Genomic DNA, 24,310 nt, shown 5'->3' on the forward strand with positions numbered 1-24,310 from the left:
TGTGGGCAAATCAACACCAATTATATCAACTAAAACATTAAGAAAAAAAATCATGCCAGAGATTTGCTAAAAATTAGCTAAATTTATAATGATAATAACAATTTAATGGGGATTTAGAAAAGATAAGATATAATATATGGCATTTAAGGATTTAGGATTTGATAAAACATATAAAAAACGAATAACTTATTGTAGTATGTATAGGTAGGGTAAACCTACAATTGATCTATTAAAGAATAGAATGTATTTAAATAATAATTTTAAATGATCTGTATGTTTTTATACAATAATTTATTTTAGAATAAAAATTTCTTTTAAAAAAGGATATATAGACAACTATTTTATTAAGTGGCCAAATTTAAATAATTTTGTAGCATACATTAATCAGAATGTTTCTCAGTCATTCTAACAATTTCAATAAAATTAAATAAAAATTAAAAATTTTATAAAACTTTTCTTTCAAAAATTTTAAACAAAACTTTTTATTTCCACTAATGATACAGAAAATTGATTTAAATGCATGCTTCGTCTTCTATTAGTGATTATAAATTACATTCTTATATGCTACAGATGTTTATGTTTCTATTAGAACGATTTTGTTTCGGACAGAAATATTCTTGAAAAAAAGGATATATAGAGAACTTTTGTATAAATTGTCCAAATGCAATAAATTTAGGGTCTCATATTACTCATAATATTCGCCATTCATTTTGCTAATTTCAATGAAATTGCTCAGTTTTTACAGGTTTTATAAAACAATTTATTTTAAACATTTTTTAAAAAATATATTTTGTAATAAAATTAAATGTATCGATAACTATTATTTTTTTAAAAACTACTAAAAACTACCAATTGCTTTAAAATTTACTAGCTACCTTAATTTCAGAAAAAAATAAAGGTGGCTTAAATGAACCAGGGGAGCATGCTTCCTCCTTCTTCTACCAATTAACAATTTTCAATTTGTGACTAAATAAATTAATATCTGATTCAAGTGTTTATTTTTCTAATAGAACGATTTTGTTTTGCAACAAAATATTCTTATAAAAAAAGGATATATGGGCAACTTTTGTAACAATTGGCTAAATTCCATGAGTTTTCACTTATATTTTATGTATAATATACATGATTCATTTTGCTAATTTCAATAAAATTACATAGATTTTACAGATTTTATAAAACTTTTTTTTCAAAATTTTTAAACAAAAATTTTTTATTCCGACGAAAGGTTATACAGGTATCTTTTGTAGTAATTGGCCAAATTCAATAAATTTCGGTTCATATATTACTCATGAAAAAAAGGATATATAGAGAACTTTTGTATAAATTGTCCAAATGCAATAAATTTAGGGTCTCATATTACTCATAATATTCGCCATTCATTTTGCTAATTTCAATGAAATTGCTCAGTTTTTACAGGTTTTATAAAACAATTTATTTTAAACATTTTTTAAAAAAAATATTTTGTAATAAAATTAAATGTATCGATAACTATTATTTTTTTAAAAACTACTAAAAACTACCAATTGCTTTAAAATTTACTAGCTACCTTAATTTCAGAAAAAAATAAAGGTGGCTTAAATGAACCAGGGGAGCATGCTTCCTCCTTCTTCTACCAATTAACAATTTTCAATTTGTGACTAAATAAATTAATATCTGATTCAAGTGTTTATTTTTCTAATAGAACGATTTTGTTTTGCAACAAAATATTCTTATAAAAAAAGGATATATGGGCAACTTTTGTAACAATTGGCTAAATTCCATGAGTTTTCACTTATATTTTATGTATAATATACATGATTCATTTTGCTAATTTCAATAAAATTACATAGATTTTACAGATTTTATAAAACTTTTTTTTCAAAATTTTTAAACAAAAATTTTTTATTCCGACGAAAGGTTATACAGGTATCTTTTGTAGTAATTGGCCAAATTCAATAAATTTCGGTTCATATATTACTCATAATATTTCTAGTTCATTTTGCCAATTTCATGATGATTTAAAAACGTTCAGTTAGTGAATGAAATCTCTTTTTCAATTTTGTTTTGGAATAAAATATTTATATAAAAAAAGGATATATGGGCAACTTTTGTAATAATTGGCCAAATTCAATGAGCTTTGACTCATATGTTACCCATAATATTCCTCATTCATTCTGCTACTTTCGATAAAATTACATAAATTTTACAGATTTTATAAAACTTTTTTTTTTAAATTTTTTTAAAAAAAAAAATATTTTTTATTCCGTAAATTAAATAATATTATATTTAAAGAAATTAAAAAGAATTTCAATCTTATTTCAAAATAAAATGTTATATAAATAACACTTAATTTCAGGACATATCACAATATAACACATTCGTTTTCCCAATTTTATTACAATTAATTTATTTTCTTTGTTATAAAGCAAAAAAATTAATAAAATGACAATTTGTTATCTTTTTTTACATGACAATTACTTGTATTATAATTTATATTGTTCAAAAGAAAATTCATTATTTCTTTTATTTAAAGCTATAAACAACAATTAAAAGGTTTTCAATGATTTTCTTTCCCATTTTCTTCTCTCTTTATAAACAATTATCTGTATGTTAATACACTTTTCTTAATTATATTCTTATTTTTATAATTAATTTTTTTTTACGATATCCTTTTTATCTTTTTTGCAGCAACTACCAACAGATCCAACATCTTGCCCATGCCGGTCATGAAATTGCCACCGAAAGTATTTCACAGCAACAGGGTCTTCAGGATAAGGGTTATGAGGAATGGGTTGGTGAAATGATTGGTATGCGTGAAATTTTACGTCATTTCTCGAATGTCTCCGTTAATGATGTTGTCGGTATGCGTGCACCATTCTTGAAACCTGGCCGCAATACACAATACAAGGTGAGTGGAATGTTCAGTATATACTGTGCAGCAGCATTGTGTGATAAATCAAACAAATAATTACAAAAAATTGCATGTAGTTATGCCATCATTTTCATGTAGAAAGGAATATTTGTATTTGTATTTTTTTGGCTTCATATATGTTTTCAAACTCATCATGTGAATTGTAATCCATAATCCAGCAAACGTTATTTTGAAAAAAAGGCCAAACTGTATTAATATCTTACCACTTTAAATGGTGGACCTTGGGATACCATCTTGCATCTTCATCTTATGGTTCTTCCATATACAGTGGGGAGCTCAAATGAGTACATGTTTCTATTGTGTGCAATTCTTATAGAATAAAAATAAAACTAATAAAGCAAATCCAAAATTTTTTTCTGTCATTTATTTTATGTTTAATATATAACAAAATGAATTACAATTCAAACAAAAAACATCCAGTTCTAAATAAAAAAAACAGACAAAACTAAAATAACTCGCATGTACTCAATTTTGCACCCCACAATAACCTTAGGGAAGAATTGCATTTTTTAAAAAAATTTTCAAAATCCTTTATTACGTAAATAAAATTTTACACGCATTGGCATATTTTCTATAAATTTTTCATTAACTTTTTTTGAAATTCTCTCTCTCTCTCGTGCTCACTCCGCTGTTAAAGCTCATACAAATTGGTAGGAGTTAATCGGTATTGTTTCAACCGCCAATTCACGATTCACTAAAAATTCTCAATAGGATTGAACTCAAGACATTGAGCTGATAACTGCATTAATAAGAAATTTTTCTAGGAACACCATTCTTTACGATTTTTGACGTGTGTATTGGGTCACCATCCTATTGAAAAATTACTTCTTCTGCGGGATAGGCGTTATAATCTACAAAGTCAAAAGACGAATGTGAAAAAGACAAAGATGATTATGTATTGAGGTCGGTATATCGAACTGGACACTATTTCGGTAAAAATTTTGCTCACTAAACCATTTTTTAAAGTTTTTGATGAGTGCTTTAATTCGCCGTCCTGCTGTAAAATAACTTGTTCGACATGATTGGCGGTCTTATCTACAAAATCGGAATGGCAAGTCTATAAATTCGGTATGATTAGTCTTCAATATACGCAGATAGTCTTCTTAACTCATTATTTCGCCGATTTTTTCAAAATTGGTGACACAGTAAGGAAACAGTAAAACACGGTAATGATATGGGGTTGCTTTATATGGTGCCACCTTGGACCAATGCAAAGAATCAATGAAATAATGGGAAAAGAAAACCATCTGCGTATTTTGCAGACTCACCATACCGATTTTGTAGTCTCATCATCACGTTTTTGTATATAAAAGAGGAAATCCTGCAGAAGAAGTAATTTTTCAATAGGATGATGACCCAATGCACACGTCAAAAATTGTAAAGAATGGTGTTCCTAGAAAAATTTCTTATTAATGCAGTTATCAGCTCAATGTCTTGAGTTCAATCCTGTTGAGAATTTTTAGTAAATCGTGAATTGGCGGTTGAAACAATACCTATTAACTCCTACCAATTTGTACGAGCTTTAACAGCGGATTGAGCACGAGAGAGAGAGTATTCCAAAAAAAGTTAATGAAAAATTTATATAAAATATGCCAATGCGTGTAAAATTTTATTTAAGTAATAAAGGATTTTGAAATTTTTTTTAAAAAATGCAATTCTTCCCTAAAATTATTGTGGGGTGCAAAATTGAGTACATGCGAGTTATTTTAGTTTTGTCTGTTTTTTTATTTAGAACTGGATGTTTTTTGTTTTGAATTGTAGTTAATTTTGTTACATATTAGACATAAAATAAATGACAGAAAAAATTTTTGGATTTGCTTTATTAGTTTTATTTTTATTCCATAAGAAGTGCACAAAATAGAAACATGTACTCATTTGAGCTCCCCACTGTACATATATTGGCCGCTGTCGTTATAGATTCCGTAGCCCCCAAATAAATTAAACAACGTCAACCTCGATTTTTTACCTATTTATGGATATCGAATGACGTATATAATTCCATAGTAAGACCCACCTACAATACAATGGATAAAAATCGGGAAAATTATTTTTTAACACGAGTTTTTTTACCAAAATTTTTTTATTGCATAAAATTGTTTCACAAATAAATTTAACAAAAATAACTAAAATTAAAAAAAAAAATATATTTTTTACCTAAAAATATTTTAAATTTTTATTTTGAAATATAATTTGGTGAAGGGTATATAAGATTCTGCACAGCTGGATATAGCACTTCCACTTGTTTTTTATCAAATTTATTGAACATTTTTAAATTTTTTTGCACAAAGGGAAAAGTTAAGTGTTAGCTTAGTGTGCTAACATGCTAAGTCCCAAATTCACAAATTCTACAGGAGATATAAAAAACGTTCTAGGATCCTTGGTTTTAAATATGTTTGCAATATGTTAGTTTTATTACATTTTGAAAATGATTTATATAAATAATCAGAGTTTAGAAGACGTGTATTGGCGACTTTTTTGCAACATGGGACATTTTCTATTACTTATTTTGTATTTTTAATCAACTTAGCATATTTTCTTATAACATTTTATCTTTATTTTCATAGTTATGCTCAATTCCATCTGACTGAGATAATAAGTTTGCAATTCTGGCATAAAATGGACTTAGCACGTTTGCATACCAACTGAAAAAATAGAATAGTTAAACTTTGTTTTTGCAAACAGTGTATTTTTACTTATTCTAGCGTTGTATATAAAATTCTCAATTTTCATAAAAAATGGACTTTGCACGTTTGCACACTAAGCCAACGAAGTAATATGTGGTATTTTTACAAGCCATGAGACTAATGCTTTTAAAAAATTAACTCAAATCCACGAAGAAAACATATAAGCCCTCTAGTTTGTGTTTTTTTCTATACTATTTATATAGTTATTTATCAGCCAAATATGTAAACCTTTTAGTTGAATACTGACCAATAGGCTCACTTTTGTCTTAATCAGATACCAAAACTGTTCTCAATTTACCCCTAATGTTTGCTGGGAAATCGTGTGAATTTATGTGTTTAATTATTGTTGTTTTATACCCTATATTACGTATGACATTATATTATAAATTACGGAGAAGAACAAACTTATGATTGCAACGTACCTGAATACCCACAAAGGACTCATTCTATATAATGTAAACAAATGTTTCTAGATAAAATTATATTATTTAAATTTTTGGTGAACAAAAATATGGGTTAAAAAAAATTTGGTGAAAAAATTTAGGTGAAAAAAAATTTTTGGTTCAAAAATTTTTGTATAAAAAAATTTATTTTTTTTAATTAACAAGAATTTATAATTTACAAGAATACACTGGTAATAAATTTGATGTTAGTTTTAACTCGCTGATACTATTTATATACATAGCGCTATCTTCTAGAAGTCTCATGAAAGTCTCATGAACGGAAAAAACTCGAATGTTCTATTTTAGCAATGATCACCTAGAGCTTTTAAAGCTGCTTCACAGTTAGAGTTTTTAATTTCGCGACCATGTTTGATTCCCGTAAATCGGGAAATTTTTTTCTACATTCCCGGGTACCCGGCTATTCCCAAAATATAAAATAATACTGTAAATTAGGAATATTATAGCCAAATTTCATATAAAAACTTAGTGTTATAATTATTAAATATCAGTGCTTCGAATTAATTAATAAAATTTGAGCTTAATTCACTAAAATCTTAATCGGTAATTAAAAACTATCAGCCTTTCATTCCATAAATTCATTCATAATATTAATTTTTTTAGATTCATTCCAAAGCCTTTGTTTAAACAGAATCAATTTTAAAGTTAATTAATAACAGAATTTATTCAAACCTTGAATGATTAAATTTTTGTTAAATTATTGCCAAGATATTATAGATAAGTAAAAAACTTTTTACTGTTTTTTTGGTGAAAAAATAGAGTTCTAACTTGTTTTCTATGTATTTTCGTCAGTTTTTAATTCCCGGGATTCCCGACTAAAATTCCCGGGAATCGGGTAGTGAAAAATTGGCAAAATTCCCGGGAAATTTGTACCGAGAATTCCCGGGATAAAAACCCTATTCACAGTTAATGTTGTCATACTTGTAAACAATGTTAATAACAGCGTGCTATCATTGTTGATAAATGTTTATAAACATGATGAATGTTACAAACAGCCATTACAGACCATTAAATTAATATTGTTAAAAAATGTTCTACAATAAATAGGTATCAAATAAAAACTGCCAAAATTCTAAACATGAAATACATACAAAATTTATAAGCTTTCATTATTTTTTAATAAATGAGAAATGGTGATGCTGGTCCTCCAATAACTAGCTATAAAACTGAAGTTGTTAGAGCATTAATTCTAGGTAATGTATAGGGTAACTAGTAAAGATTATAAGTAATGCATACTAAAAGATATTACAGATAAACTTAAAACTTCAGGTTTTACTAATGTAAAACCTGTAAGCAATGTAGTCCCAATATCACTTTAATAACATTTTGATTTCCCTACCCAGGAACTCTCATACAAACTTTACTCCAACATTTATTATGGTCGTGTGTTTTTGTCAGTAACACAATTCCATATTGTATGAAAATGTAAGTATCTATCTACGTATGATGAGTGGGTTTGAATAGATACATTGTACACAAAAAGAAAATGCATACATGGGGTGTTTACATAGATAACAAAATTTTCATGTTCAGTTACGAGTACATTACATATTGCCCTTGTATCATTCAAAAATGTAACTTAATTATCATTACAGATATTTATGTAGATATCTAGATACATAATGATACTATAACACATCAACATATCCTTTCCCTCTCGCCCTCACCCAGCCACGTTTCTATTTTTTTTTTTTTTTTGAGTTTAACCCAAAACATATATTCAATGTTAACAAACATTGTCATTAGTTTTTGTGTAAATGTAAAAAGTGATGAGCATTTAAATGCTTAATTTGAGCAAACAATTCTAACGATAACAACAATAGTAAATTCACTTAGAATGGAAAGTTATTTTTAGGAAAAAAAGGAATCTATTTTCATAAAACAAACATCACAATTGTTATTTATCAATGTTTAATTGGGTTGTTGAAGAATATGCATTTGATTACAAGATTTATCTGGGAATTTACATTACAGCAATTTATGAGATGAATTATAAGGAAGGAAAGTAAAAGAGATTTATTCAGAGAAGAAAATGTTAATACGAATAGTTATGGATTGTTTAATTTTTGATAGGAATATTTTGAAATGAAAAATAAAACAATTGTGTCACAATGATTTTAAAATTAATTTTTAAGTTCTTAGGAAAAACGAATGTAATGCACTTCCAAAAAGATGCTGTATAAATTGTCATTTGTAAACGAGAAAATTAAAGTTATGATTAAAACAGGCACAAACCTGCTTTCCAGTGGAAAGCAGGTTTGTGCCTCAAGAGCGGACGTTACAATCAACTTACAGTTATGATTACTGTGTGATGAGTAATTTCTTTTAATGCATAAAACATGAATTGCTTATCATCATTAATTTTGATTTAATTGTCTATCCCGAAATTGTAAAAACCTTGAAAGATGCCAAGTTTTTAAAATTATCAAAATTCTGTTACTGTTTTTTTTATAATTACAAATTAATTTCCTTAAAATTCTGGTCATACTCAATTGGGTTTAAAGTTCGTTTATAACTAATGTGTTTGCCTGCAGTAATCGATTTTAAATGAAATCCAGCCATATATTTTCTACTTGCTCAATTTTATACTCGAACATTTTCTATAGGAGTAATACATTTGTATTTAATTAATGTGTTTAATGAAGAATATTTTTTCATTTTTTTTTTTTTGCAAACAACACTTTAACCAATGACAGGCGTGTCTAGGCAAATGAACAGACAAGGAGTTTATTCTTTCATTTTCTATTCAATACTAGTGTAACTATCTAAGGAATCTGAGAAATATACAGCTCAAATAATAATTACATAAGTGTACCTCAATCTGGTCAACCAAAAATTATCATTATGACAACTTATACAGGAGATTAAATCTCATACCGAATATGAAATGACCGATGATCACTTCCATCATATTCTCTAGTTGATCAGCTACCTCAAATCCCCTTTTACTTCGCACAATCTGGGGCCATCATATGACAATGGAACACCCACCAATCATCATTCAAAAGTGAGGCTTCCATTTAGTAAATGAATGCAGTTCCCATTGACAATTTAGTATACTGGTACCCAGGCAAATACAACTGTAGAATGTCCTTGATCTCATTGATACTTTTTGATTCTTCAATGAATCTAGTTACATATAAGTAATGAAATTATTTCTTGGGCGTATTACAAATTAAGCAAATGATGTCCTAATGATCCTTTTTCAATTCTAGTAATGTTAAACTTTGATTAAATTAATATATTTTGAGAGAGAAATCTCTGTACAATAATAATAAGCAAGTAAGAGAGCTACATTCGGCTGAATCTCCATTTTTATCACCTTTTTTAGGTAAAATTTTTTTTAAAATTTTTAAAGTTTTTTTAAATTTATTAGTGAAAAAAATTGTGCGGCGAAAAAATTTTTTTGTTGAAAAAAAAAATTGGGTTAAAAAATATTTTTCCCGATTTTGACCTATTGTAGGGCCAGCTTACTATGGCATTATATAAGTCGTTAAAAAGGTCTTTCAAATATCTATTATTATATATCCATACTGTCTATAATCAAGATATAGATAAACAAGTAAGAGAGCAATATTCGGCTGTGCCGAATCTTATATACTTCACCAAATTATACTTCAAAATACAAATTTTAAATATTTTTAGGTAAAGAAAAAATTTTTTTTTCCAAAGTTGTTTTTTCATTTTTTGGAAAATTTTTTTTTCGAATTTTTATTTATTATTTAAAAATTTAATTTTTTTTTTAATTTTAAAATTTTTTTTGGTTTTTTAATACTTTTTTGGGTGAAAAAAAAAATCGGGTTAAAAAATATTTTTTCCGATTTTGAACCAAGGTCCAACTTACTATGGTCTTATATCATTGGATATCCATATTGTCTATATTAGGGACTTAGTAATCCAAATATAGGTCGAAAATAGGTAAAAAAGTGTCTATATTAAGGACTTAGTAATCCAAATATAGGTAAAAAATAGGTACAAAATTTGTTCCTCATATCTCAGCCATTTGTGGACCGATTTTGCTGATAACACTTTCATCGATAATTAAAAATACATTATACGACACAAGGAAAAATATAACGAGTATAAAATAATGTAAAAATAGTGTGCGTACATAAGAATAAATATTTATAATTTGATGTGGAGGAGACCATTTGCCTCTTGTAAATAAATACAGTTGGGAAACGATTATGTAAGCAGCAAAAAGCTTTTTAAACAAACATTTAACCTACAGCTAAGCGTTCTTTAACTATTTCAATAATATATAACTCAAATCCGAAATAAATCAACAATTCCTAAAGGACTTACGCAATTTCAATATACTGTTTATAGTTTTGACTTGAGCCACAAAAGCATTGTTCATCTGGATTGATGTTAGTGCTCGGCGTAAAGACTGTATACCATATTAATAAATGTATGGTAAAATTGCGTAAAATGATTTGATTGTATTTTGGATGAACAATTTTTGCCAAATTACTTTCAAATTCGTGTTGTCTCTTCTCATTCCGCTCCTGGTCAAGGTTGCCAACTCTTCAGCTCAGAAAATGGCTAGATTTTGAATTAAAAATGGCTAGAAATGGCTAAATCCCAAAAATAACTGAATACAAATTCATAAATACTGCATTTCTTGCCCCCATTACCACGAAGTCTGGTTACGTTCTGACAGTTTTCAAAAATAACTTTTACCGACTTCGAGTTAATGGGGTTTAGCAGATTAACCCCCATTTTCTCAATCTCCGGTTATCGTTTTTCGTAACGATATACTTCCAATTAATATATTTTTTGTATAAGAACTGTCAGTATATCGTCACTACAAAAAGTAACCAGAGATTGAGAAAATGGGGATAAAGATTGTAATATCAATATTTTTTTTTTCCTTTTTGATAAATTAAACAAATTTCTGGCCACTTACAATCAAAATCGGATCCATTGAAGAAATGCAAAATTGATTTTTGAATATGCCTGATGTGTTTGCTTTCGAAACAATTTCGAAGCCTGTTTTCATAAAACCAATCACTCTAACTATGAAAGAAATTTTAAAGTTAATTTTTGTTAAAGTCGACTTTATTTTAAAATAGAACTTTTGTTTTTATTTGAAAAAAGCTTCAAAACTTTTTCCAACTTATACATTTGAAATTTGTTTTATGGTACGAAATTTAAAATAATAGTCAACTTCATGGACTTAGAGTCGACTTTAAGGCTTTTGTAGTTAGGCTGAATAATATTCTCATCAAATTATCAACAGACGAATTTGTTTAAAAATACTGTTTCTTTGTCATTTGATAAAAAAAATACTATTTTATTTTTAAAAAAATCGAAAAATATTCAAGAAAAGTATTAAAAAAAAGGCTAGGACAAAATAAAATGGCTAGATCTTCCGGCTAGATTAAATCTAGCTATTTTTTTATGGCGACATGAACCAGCTTTGTTTAAAGTTATCTTGGTAGTGAATGCAATGTTTGTTTACTTCAGTGATCGGCACAAACAGAGTTCGTGTTTTAAACATTCGAATAATCAATCAGCTCCTGGTGGCTATGAGTGATAACCACAGATTGAGAACTTAACATTTTGTTGGTATAATGTTTAAGTAAAAACCTGATTAATATTCGCCCCTCAGGTCTTTGTAAGACAAACTTTGATATTGACCAGCGAACTCTACATTGGATTTTTCTTTTGATAGTTGAGATTCTACTGTCTTAATGTTATTTTCACCTACATGTTCGAACTTATTTGTCCTGTTTTATTTAAAAAAAGGTATATGAACACTTCGTTATATATTTCCCTGATTAACATCATCATTATTGTCACCAGTTTCATGCAAAGGAGCCGCATTGAACAGCTATCACTGCACGTAGAAGTGTGGGCTTGTCTGTATGCATTTAAGTTAATAAACAAAGAAATTAAAATCAACAACAACATCAGAAGCAAATACAAACTTTGGACGCTGGTTAAACAAAAACAAATGTATGTATTTGTTTATGGCAATGAAAACATACTCAAACATACAGACTTGAAGTCGAAAGGTTCATTCAATACCCATAATTAAGTTTAAAATTAAATTTTTTTAAAGATTCACATTTAATTAATCCAAAGTAATAAAACTTTTCTTATTTTTTGCATAATAAATTTACATAAATAGATTTCAAATTCATAAAACAATAAGGTTTTGTTAAATATATTTGAAGATTAAAAGCATTTCCCCCTTAAAACTTTAAAAGCTTTCTAAAATTATATTTTTCTTTTATTCTAGGTTTTGGAAGATTTCGGTTACATTTATGACAGTTCCATTACCGTGCCCCCAGTACCCGTGCCCGTCTGGCCCTACACTTTGGACTACAAAATCTCTCACGAATGCAAGAGTGGTACCTGCCCCTCAAAAACTTTCCCCGGTGTCTGGGAAGTTCCCCTCAACACTCACTACGTAGAAGGTTTCGAAGGTGGTCACTGCCCCTATATGGATCAGTGTGTCTTGCACAACTTGGATGAAAATGAAGTAGTCGAATGGTTGCAAGAAGATTTCTCACGTTACTATGAACAGAACAAGGCTCCCTACATGATGCCATTCCATACAAATTGGTTCCAAACTAAGCCATTGGAAAATGGTTTACACAAATTCTTGGATTGGGCTTTAGAACTGTAAGTATTTTAATGCTTCGTAAAACTAAAACTGAAAAGAAATTATATTCAGTTAATTCTCAATTTGATTAAAAAACATAAAACTCGCACAAACTCTTGTTTTGTAAACAAAACTAAAAGGGAAAAGAAAAAAAAACCCCAGCTAAATTGTGTAAATAACTGGCCAGTGTAATATTACTTAAAACAACAAAAAAAAACAGATGAAAATATACTACATCCTATGTAAACTCCAACTCGCACGTTTTAATGAGAAAAGTTTAATTTTTTTAAATAAAAATAAAAGAAAACTTACCAATTCACACACAAAAAAACAACGCCAACAAATGAAAAACGAAATAAAATGAAATGAAACCACCTGCAAGAAAAGTAAAAAAATAAAATAAAAAATCATGTAGTTAAATATTGTAAGGATGTCTATATAAAAGCTGTAAGAAGTAAGGAGGAGCATTTATGTATACATATAGATTATGCCGGATATAGCGACCAAAAGCCGCCATGTTAAAATGGTGTTTGCCAAGCAAACTTCCGTAATAAAGTTATGCTATGAGATAATATCGCAGTTTTTCTACATGGATTCTCGTATTTTTGTTCTCCTGCTTTTCCTCTATTATCCTCATCATCATCGTCATTCTCATCACCATCTCATCTTACCAACAAAATTGGTTGAGGTAATGAATGGTTTTTACAAAAACAAAAAAAAAACTTTACATGAAATGAGAATGAGCAGTTAGGGGGAAAAAAGTGTTGAAAAAATAATCTTATTTTTTTAAATAAAAAAAAATAAATTAAAAACTGTAAAAATGTTTTGTATATGAGATTTAAAACAATTGTATTATGGACATGGTAGAAAATTAACTATTTTTTATACTCATTTGTATAATCATCAAAGGAGATGAATGCCAAAGACAAAATGTCGCTTCAGATTTTTCTACTAAAACAGTGAACATTATTTAAAGCTTTTAAAAAAAGCATACACAAAGTTTTTAATGTCATTTAAAAACATCATCCACAATTTTTTATATAAAAAAATTCTATATAAAATCTTATATAATAAAAGCTTTTAATCATAAAAAGCTTATATACAAAAAGTTGTTTATTTTAATAATGTCTGGAAAGCTCTACAGTTTTTGGATTTGCTTTTGATATTTACTAAAAGCTTCTAAACTTTAAATTAAAAGCCTCTTTAATAAGTTTCTCAACTTTTTTATAACCACATTTTAAGCATTTTCTTGTTTTTCTATAAACAAATAATTTCACGTGAAAACCTAAATTTCTTTTATTAAAAATCTCCTTAAGCTTTATATAAACCTATCTATATAAACCGTAAACGCCTTCCGCATAAAAGCTCTTAGGATTTATTAAAAATTTTTTTAAATTTGTTGATTATTTTATTAAAAAAAATATTTGTAACACGTTTTAGAAATATTTAATAAAAAAAGCTTTCAATCTTGAACAATTTTAAAGCTTTTGATGAAAGATTAATTAAACCTGCTAAACTCTGATTTTTGTTATGTTTGAGTAAAAAGCTGATTAATATTCGTCCCTCATGTAATGCAAATATTGATATAGACCACTAAACTCTAAATTTGATCCTTTTTTGTTAGTTGAGATTCTACTATGTCAATGTTATTTTCACCTACTTGTTCGAACTTATTTGTACTGTTTTATTTAAAAAAAAGGTATATGAACCTTCTGACTAACATCATAATTGAACAATTGTAACGCTTTTGATGAAAGATTAGTTAAAGTCTTTGTTTGGAAATTTGTTAAGCAAAAAGCTTTTAAGTTTACTTGAGAGTTTAAAAAAATAGCTGAAGCTTTTAATAAAATGGCTAACAAACTAATTAAACAAAAGTTGCTAAAGCTTTTTTTCTTTTAATAGAAAATAAAAATTTCTATACAAAAATAATTTAAGCTAATTAAAAAAATAAATAAAAAATTTAAATAATCTTAAAGCTTCTCAAAAAGTTTTTTTTAAGAAATGCTTTTTAAAACCTAAAAAACTTAACAAGATTTATATAAAGCTTTAAAGCTTTTTATACAAACTCTTTTAGTTTTTTTGCAATTTATAAAAATTACTTTTAAAGCTTTTAATAAAAAAGCTTTCAAATATTGCAACAAAAATCTTTTACTAAAAAAAGCTTATAATATTTTTAAAAATCAGCTTTTAAGTTTTAAAAAAAAAGTTTTTTAAAGCTAAAAATTTATTTTAAGCTTTCTTTATATAAAGCTTTTAAAATTATTTAAGTCTTAAAGCTTAAAACAGTCTATTTAAATGATTATGAAAAGCTTCCAATTAGCTTTATTTTTTATTGATATATTTTTTCAATTTAAAAGCTTTGGAAGTTTTTGGAAGCTACAGTGAAAGTTATTCTAAATACCATTAAATCTTTCAATATCATTCAAATAAAGCTTTACTATTAAAAAAAAGCACAAGATTATAAATGCAATCCAAAATTTAAGGCCCTAATTTTGTAAATCACATCACCAAAGTGATATTTATATGGAAAGCAAAAACAAAATTTCAAAAATTTTAAAAAATTGTTTTTGTTTTGTTTTGTATACAAAATTTTCAAATTATGAAAGGCCAATCAACGCTTGAATTTTCGTGCGTTTGTTCTGTTAAGAATTTGTATATAAAACAAAAACAAATTTTTAAAATTTTTGAAATTTTGTTTTTCTTTCCATATAAATATCACTTTGGTGATGTGATTTACAAAATTAGGGCCTAATATTTCTTATATAAACAAACGCTTAAAGGTTTTTGAACCATTTCTAAAGCTTTATTCTCAAAACGTAGGTGAAGACCTTTAAAAGCTCCATTATAAAAATGCACTTTTTAAATGCGTTTGATGTACGAAATAACTTTGAGGCTCTTGGTATAAAAATAACAAAAGCTTTCAAATCATACTGTCATTGAAAAAATCGAAATTGGTAAACATGGCAGCCTTTCCCTTTGCAAAACTTTCAACTTTTTTTTACCTTTTTTCTGTTTTTACGTAAAATTCAAAATGACAGCTTGACTATATAGAAAATTACCATTATTTTTTATACCCTTTAACAGTGTCTCGGTCATTTTATTTTTGTTTGCAATTGTTTTCATTTCAATTTCTGATTTTTTTTTTCTTCATGCTGCAAAACTCTACTCTAGCCGGTGTAATTCTTAATGAAATGAAAATATCAGTAACAATAGTGTAAAACTTTATAATTTGCTGTTAAAAATAGGAAAGGCAAGAAATGGATATGGGGGTGACGACAATAATGATGAGACAGCAAGTAAATAAATTAAACCGAATACGTTTTAATGTAGAGTTTTTATTAGCAGCAGAGTATTTGGAAACTAATTGAAAAAATAGTGACAAAAAAAATAAATTGTAAAAAAGTCAAAAGATTAAACAAATTAAATCTGTGTAGAGATGTTTTGTTTTTTGGGGGGGTTTGAACAAAAAAGAATGACTTTAGAATGAAACTAATTTTTTAATCATGCATTAAAAACAATACATTATATTTTTAACATTCAAACAAGTTTTTTTCACATTTTTGTTTTGTCGCTTTTTTTCGGATTTCATAGTGTGCAGATTGTGTGAGTTGTGGAAATTATAAATGTAACTTTTTATTTATTTTTTTATCTGGACTGGTGACAAGTATTTAATTTGTTAACTTTGGCTTGTAATGTTTATTTGGTAAACAAAAATACTAAAGTGGAACCATTAATTAAAGTTGTTAATTTAAATTTATTTAAATCGGTAGAATTATTTTAAGCAAATATTAATTCAATCCTTTTTATAAGAAACTTAAAATTTAAAGCCTTTCCATAAAGAAACGTTTTATTTAAGATTTAAGCATATTAGTATTGTTATTAAAAAATACTTGTATCAAAAAGCTTCTAAAAAAGCTTTTTTGTTGAAAGTTGTTTTCATAAAGAATTTTATAAACTAATTTTCTTGGGAAAAACCACTTAATCTTTCATATTTTTTATTTATTTTTAAAATTTTCATATTTATAAAGCTTTTCAATTTTCAAGTATTTTTTGAGATCTTAAAAATTTGTTTTTAAAAACAACTTCTTTTTAAGCTTAAAAAAGCATTTTGAACTTATAAATAAAAGCATTTAAAGCTTAAAAAAAAATTTTTTTTCTTATTATCCAAATTTCTGTCGTTAAAAAGCTTTAAAGTTTTTCAACACACGCACTTTGAGCTTTTAAAAAAGCATTCTAGACTTTCATGAAACTGTTTAAGCTTTTTCTCCATTTTTTTAATTTTTAAAATAAAAAAGCTTTTTTCATAAAGCTTTCTTAGATTATTAAAGCTTTTTAAAACCCAACATTTTTTCATAAAAAACTTCATCGGCTTTTTATCAACAATATTCCTATGCCAAATTTTCTATCAAAAACCAATTTTGTTTAAAAAAAAACATTAAAAGCTTTTTTGGAAATAAGCTTTTAAAGCTCTTTATTATGAAACACAAACAGCTTGCTATGCTTTTTAACAAAAAGATTTTTAAGTCTTTAAGGCAAAAACTCTAAAGATTTCATTAAAATGCTTCCAAGTTTTAATAAAAAAAAGCATTTTCACAGGGAATTCTATTTCTAAAAAAGCTAATATTTATCAACAATCTTCGTTTATTTTTTTAGGAAAATGATGCCTATGATTCCATAAGCAAAAATGTTTAAGATTTCATAAAGCTTTTTATAAAATACTTGAGTAACTTTATGTAAAGAATCATTTAAAGCTTTTTATAAAAAAAGCTTCTAAAGTTCTTTATATACAAACCTCTTCTTTATGTTATAAAAAAGCTTCCCAAGTTGTTAAAAGAAAAGCTTTTTAAATTTTTTAGCAAAAGAATCATAAGTTCTCATTCGAAGTTTTTATATAAAAAGTTTTTTACAACGAAGACTTTTTATAAAATTGTTATTCTATTATAGATCCAAAATCTAAATATTTCTCTAAATTTAAGCCAATAATACGGCCTTAAATTATTACTAACCAATTATACCTTATAAGTATAGACATTAAACTAAATTATTTTCATTAGCACCCAAACTTCTTATATAAAGTACAAAGTCATAGAAAATACTTTTTTTAGTTAAATTATTATTGTGCCAATCGCATTAAAAGCCAACAGCCATCCATTTACTTCACAATTCCCATTAGGTGGAAACCAAAAATAATTGAATGCTTGAATAAATTTATATTATTTTACTTTACTTAAAGTTTTCATTTTCACATCCTTGAAGCTTTTGTTTTTCTCCTTTACTTTTTGTACCGTATTGATTGTAATTTCTTTGGCTTATTTTCTTGCTGCATACACTTCCTTTTTCTAAGACAACAAACAAGAATTTGAATAACTAAAATGCAGCCATCAGTCCTTCAATTGTCGTACAAAATAATGGCAAATAAAAGTTATAGTAGAAGAAGTACAAGTTGGTATTAGCGCATTAAGTAGTGTATATATGGAGAAATAGAAAGCAAAGTTAAATTTTTTCGTTGGAATTTTTAATTAGTGCAGAAAAATATACAAAAAAAAAAAGTTTAAAATGATAAAGAAAACTTTTGGACATACTCGTACAAGATGGCAGACAAAAAAACAAAAGCCAGATAGAGCCTTTGCATTGCCATTGTTCCGGGGCAACACATTATTGACAGCTGTAGTAGAGGAAATAAAATGTAAAATAAATCTTTAAAGGCAAATAGCGGTAAAACAGAAGAGTAATTCAAAATGAATGAGTAAAACTAAAGAATGACTTAGAACGGAAAAAAGTCTTGACAGTGCAAGGAAAGAAAAATAGAATTAAATGCAAGTTAGAACTCAGAATTCAGCTATAATGAATCTTAAATATCCTCCATTTACACAAATTGTACCCCTCTCAACAGAAAATCTACAACATTCCTATTTATATACATGCAACTCATGAACTCATTACAATAACATGACAGTAACAATGTTGAAAAAGTTTTGATCAACATTTTTTTGAGGTAGTCTTATATTTTGTTTAATAACTTCGGATCTACTGAACCAATAATGCAGATTTTTAATACTAAACTGCTTAGAAATATGAAAAACATTCCAGGTGAATCTTATTATTTTCAGTTTTGTAGTTTGGAAATCTTAAACAGTCTTAAATTGAACAACATACCCATGATACTTATTTATAAACAAAATGTTAAATAAATTTAAATTGTTTACGAAATTCTTCTCTTTTCTCTTTACAGTCCCGACGTATACATCTTGACCGTCACCCAAATGTTGCAATACATGACCGATCCCAAAGAAATGCGTGATGTGCCCAGCATTGAATCATGGAAATGTGACAAAAGTGTAGCTGTAGCTCCCAAACCCTGTAACATTTGGAACACCTGTGCTTTGTCGTTTAAAATTCCCGAACAAAATGTTACCGACACCCGCTACATGGAGACATGTCGCGAATGTCCCAATGTTTATCCTTGGTTGGGTGATGCTGCTGGTACTGGCATACAAGGACGTGATAGTTATATCTTCTCAGGACCCGTACAGGAAGCCGATGGCGAAAGTGTAGATGAAAACTAAACACCCACTAAACACTAAAAAAAACTTTTCCTATAAAAATTATAAGATTTACATCCAATGAGGCGTATTTATTTGCTGCAACACAAACAAATGTGCCAGGATTATATTTTTTGTTAAACTATTTTTTTTTAAATATTTTTGTTTGTTTATTTCCAATCCTATTCTTCTGTTGTTTGAATTTTTTTTTATAATTTTGTTTAAATTTTAATTTCTTTTTAAAAAAAAATATAAACTAGTTTTTAAGTTAACCACAACCACAAGAACAAAAATCCGTGTCAACTTTGTTAGTAAATAAGTTATCAATAAATTTTACTTTTTTTTATATAAAACACCAAGATGTTTCCTTCTTTTTATTTCTTGCTTTTTTAATATTCCTTCATTGGAGCCTTTCATTATTACACCTTTAGTAGAACAGCTGGGACCGACCTTTTTAACACGGCAAAAGAAAATAATAATCTTTTTCTTTCAACTGTTTATTAACCCCAATGATTATAAGAAGAAGATGAAACCACAAACAAATATTTGCATAACAAAAATAAATCTATTTTATTTTTGTTCTCTTAAGACTAAAATCATGCCTTCGAGACAATTGAGCGCTTGCTTTTCACACACAGACTTTAGATAAAGAGCATACAATGAAAAACCACAAATATTAGAATAAAAAGTGTCAACGTACTTTTAATTTGAAAATATTTGGAAGCAGAAGTGTAAAAGAATGCATTTCAAATATAGTTTGCTTTATATTTTGGTAAAATATTTATTCTACTGCAAAATTGCATTATCATATTATTAATTATATGGATCTAGCTGACCCGACAGACGCTGTTCTGTCCAAGTATAAAAAATACTTTGAAAAGGGTAAAAAAAAGTTAAAAAAAAATTATTGTTGAATGATAATTTAGAATAAAATATACATAGAAGCGCTACTTAGAGACAAAGCACATACGTTTGTTGTCAAAAACCTAAGCCTTGCAACAACAGAATACATGTAAATCAATGTACATATTTTGAGTTTTTATATAAGTAATCGATTTTTGGTCTGAAAATGAGTGATCACAGATCGAGCTCATTTTGACATTGTAGGTCATTTTCTTGATTAAACGCTTATTGGCAAAGTTATTAGTGAATTTATATATTTTGAGTTTTTATATAAAAAATCGATTTTTGGTCAGAAATATGAGTGATCACAGATGAAGGTCCTTTTCTTGATTAAACGCTTATTGGCTAAGTTATTAGCGAATTTAGATATTTTGAGTTTTTATATAAAAAATCGATTTTTGGTCAGAAATATGAGTGATCACAGATCGAACTCCTTTTCTTGAATAAACGCTTATTGGCCTAGTTATTAGCGAATTTAAATATTTTGAGTTTTTATACAAAAAATCGGGTTTTGGTCAGAAATATGAGTGATCACAGATGGAGGTCCTTTTCTGGATTAAACGCTTATTGGCTAAGTTATTATCGAATTTAGATATTTTGAGTTTTTATATAAAAAATCGATTTTTGGTCAGAAATATGAGTGATCACAGATCGAACTCCTTTTCTTGATTAAACGCTTATTGGCCTAGTTATTAGCGAATTTAGATATTTTGAGTTTTTATATAAAAAATCGGTTTTTGGTCAGAAATATGAGTGATCACAGATGAAGGTCCTTTTCTTGATTAAACGCTTATTGGCTAAGTTATTAGCGAATTTAGATATTTTGAGTTTTTATATAAAAAACCGATTTTTGGTCAGAAATATGAGTGATCACAGATGGAGGTCCTTTTTCCCGATTAAACGCTTATTGGCAAAGTTATTAGCGAATTTAGATATTTTGAGTTTTTATATAAAAAATCGGTTTTTGGTCAGAAATATGAGTGATCACAGATGAAGGTCCTTTTCTTGATTAAACGCTTATTGGCTAAGTTATTAGCGAATTTAGATATTTTGAGTTTTTATATAAAAAACCGATTTTTGGTCAGAAATATGAGTGATCACAGATGGAGGTCCTTTTCTTGATTAAACGCTTATTGGCCAAGTTATTAGCGAATTTAGATATTTTGAGTTTTTATACAAAAAAATCGATTTTTGGTCAGAAATATGAGTGATCACAGATCGAGCTACTTTTCTTGATTAAACGCTTATTGGCCTAGTTATTAGCGAATTTAGATATTTTGAGTTTTTATATAAAAAAAAATAGATTTTTGGTCAGAAATATGAGTGATCACAGATGGAGGTCCTTTTCTTGATTAAACGCTTATTGGCCAAGTTATTAGCGAATTTAGATATTTTGAGTTTTTATCCAAAAAAATCGGTTTTTGGTCAGAAATATGAGTGATCACAGATGGAGGTCCTTTTCTTGATTAAACGCTTATTGGCAAAGTTATTAGTGAATTTAAATATTTTGAGTTTTTATATAAAAAAAAACGATTTTTGAGTTTTTATATAGAAAATCGATTTTTGGTCAGAAATATGAGTGATCACAGATGAAGGTCCTTTTCTTGATTAAACGCTTATTGGCTAAGTTATTAGCGAATTTAGATATTTTGAGTTTTTTTATAAAAAAATCGATTTTTGGTGAGAAATATGAGTGATCACAGATCAAGCTCCTTTTCTTGATTAAACGCTTATTGGCCAAGTTATTAGCGAATTTAGTTATTTTGAGTTTTTATATAAAAAAATCGATTTTGGGTTAGAAATATGAGTGATCACAAATGGAGGTCCTTTTCTCAATTAAACGTTTATTGGCCTAGTTATTAGCGAATTTAGATATTTTGAGTTTTTATACAGAAAAACCGATTTTTGGTCAGAAATATGAGTGATCACAGATCGAGCTACTTTTCTTGATTAAACGCTTATTGGCCTAGTTATTAGCGAATTTAGATATTTTGAGTTTTTATATAAAAAAAAATAGATTTTTGGTCAGAAATATGAGTGATCACAGATGGAGGTCCTTTTCTTGATTAAACGCTAAGTTATTATCGAATTTAGATATTTTGAGTTTTTATCTAAAAAAATCGATTTTTGGTCAGAAATATGAGTGATCACAGATGGAGGTCCTTTTCTTGATTAAACGCTTATTGGCTAAGTTATTATCGAATTTAGATATTTTGAGTTTTTATATAAAAAAAATCGATTTTTGGTCAGAAATATGAGTGATCACAGATGGAGGTCCTTTTCTTCATTAAACGCTTATTGGCCAAGTTATTAGCGAATTTAGATATTTTGAGTTTTTATCCAAAAAAATCGGTTTTTGGTCAGAAATATGAGTGATCACAGATGGAGGTCCTTTTCTTGATTAAACGCTTATTGGCAAAGTTATTAGTGAATTTAAATATTTTGAGTTTTTATATAAAAAAAAACGATTTTTGAGTTTTTATATAGAAAATCGATTTTTGGTCAGAAATATGAGTAATCACAGATGAAGGTCCTTTTCTTGATTAAACGCTTATTGGCCTAGTTATTAGCGAATTTAGATATTTTGAGTTTTTATCTAAAAAAATCGATTTTTGGTCAGATATATGAGTGATCACAGATCGAACTCCTTTTCTTGATTAAACGCTTATTGGCCAAGTTATTAGCGAATTTAGATATCTTGAGTTTTTATATAAAAAAAATCGATTTTTGGTCAGAAATATGAGTGATCACAGATGGAGGTCCTTTTCTTGATTAAACGCTTATTGGCTAAGTTATTATCGAATTTAGATATTTTGAGTTTTTATCTAAAAAAATCGATTTTTGGTCAGAAATATGAGTGATCACAGACGGAGGTCCTTTTCTTGATTAAACGGTTATTGGCAAAGTTATTACCGAATTTAGATATTTTGATTTTTTATATAAAAAAATCGATTTTTGGTCAGAAATATTAGTGATCACAGATGGAGGTCCTTTTCTTGATTAAACGCTTATTGGCCTAGTTATTAGCGAATTTAGATATTTTGAGTTTTTATATAAAAAATCGATTTTTGGTCAGAAATATGAGTGATCACAGATGGAGGTCCTATTCTTGATTAAACGATCAGTAGTTTAAAAATTGCAACCACTCTTTATTTAAATTAACACAATAATTTAAATAGTCACTCTCTTTTAATACACACTCTTAAAAAAACAGTTTACAAGAATACCCTTGGTAATAAATTTGATGTTAAATATAACGATTAAGCGTACGATATACTGACTCCTCTAACTGTTACTATTTATATTCACAGTGCCATCTTCTAGTAGTAGTATGAATTATCTAATGTAGCTTTAATGTTGTCAGCAATAACAGTTCATATTGTTATACGTATAAACAATGTTATTAACAGCGTGTTATCAACATTGTTGATAAGTAGATGTTTCGAGCATTGGAAAAGTTTATAAACATGATGAGTGTTGCGAGCAGAATGTTGTGAGCAGCCCTTTTACTATATGAGTTTAAGTTCACGAATTATGCTAAAAACTTTGTATGCTGAGAGATTAAAAACATTTCTTGGGGATAATGGAGATCCTCTAAGAAACCTCAATTTTGATGACCCCAATAAAGGGGCAATGCCACATGCTCCGATTCGTTTTCCATAAAATCCACGCAGTTTATATAGTACAACATTCCCCAGAGCGCATTATTGGCATCTAAGACCACAATGCCTGATGGTTCGTGGAACCTCATGACAGGGTATTCTATACACTGTCAAAATCCGACATACTTTTTAAACTTTAAGAATCCAATGTTCTAAACTTCTGTCCTTCTATAATTCATTACGTGCCGTCTTAACTATATAATGGTTTTTAGAGACAACACAAGAAACAAGTTTGAAACAAGAGTCCTTTTTTCCGTGAAAAAGAGAAAATAAAAGAATTATTGTTGTTATCCTCATCTCTAATGGGAGAATAGAGATAAACCGAAAAGTTTGTCAACTTAACAATGACTACATTAAATTTTGTTTTTAACTTTTTCCAGGAATTGTTTTCAAAAAAATATTTTCCTTCTATTTGAGTTCTTTGAATTGTGCATGGGAGTTGTGCAAACGAAAAACATACAAAAAAACTGGAAGTTTTTGATGAAATATGATGAAACTTGGAGTCACTAGGCATAAAATGACCATGTTTATTTC

At 27.5% G+C, this 24,310-nt stretch overlaps 1 protein-coding gene across 1 annotated transcript in view; it reads left to right on the top strand.

Annotated features, from left to right (window-relative positions):
• Cda4 (chitin deacetylase Cda4) overlaps positions 1-19,570 on the top strand; it is a 105,496-nt gene extending 85,926 nt beyond the window's left edge. The window contains exons 6-8 of the mRNA XM_065508213.1: positions 2,668-2,887; positions 12,304-12,689; positions 18,902-19,570. Of these exons, the coding sequence (XP_065364285.1) occupies positions 2,668-2,887; positions 12,304-12,689; positions 18,902-19,235 (940 nt within the window). The 3' untranslated portion in view covers positions 19,236-19,570. The remainder of the gene's footprint in view (positions 1-2,667; positions 2,888-12,303; positions 12,690-18,901) is intronic.
• The last annotated feature ends 4,740 nt before the right edge of the window (positions 19,571-24,310 follow it).

The sequence above is a fragment of the Calliphora vicina genome, chromosome 4 (genome assembly GCF_958450345.1).
Source record: "Calliphora vicina chromosome 4, idCalVici1.1, whole genome shotgun sequence".
NCBI lineage: Eukaryota > Metazoa > Arthropoda > Insecta > Diptera > Calliphoridae > Calliphora > Calliphora vicina.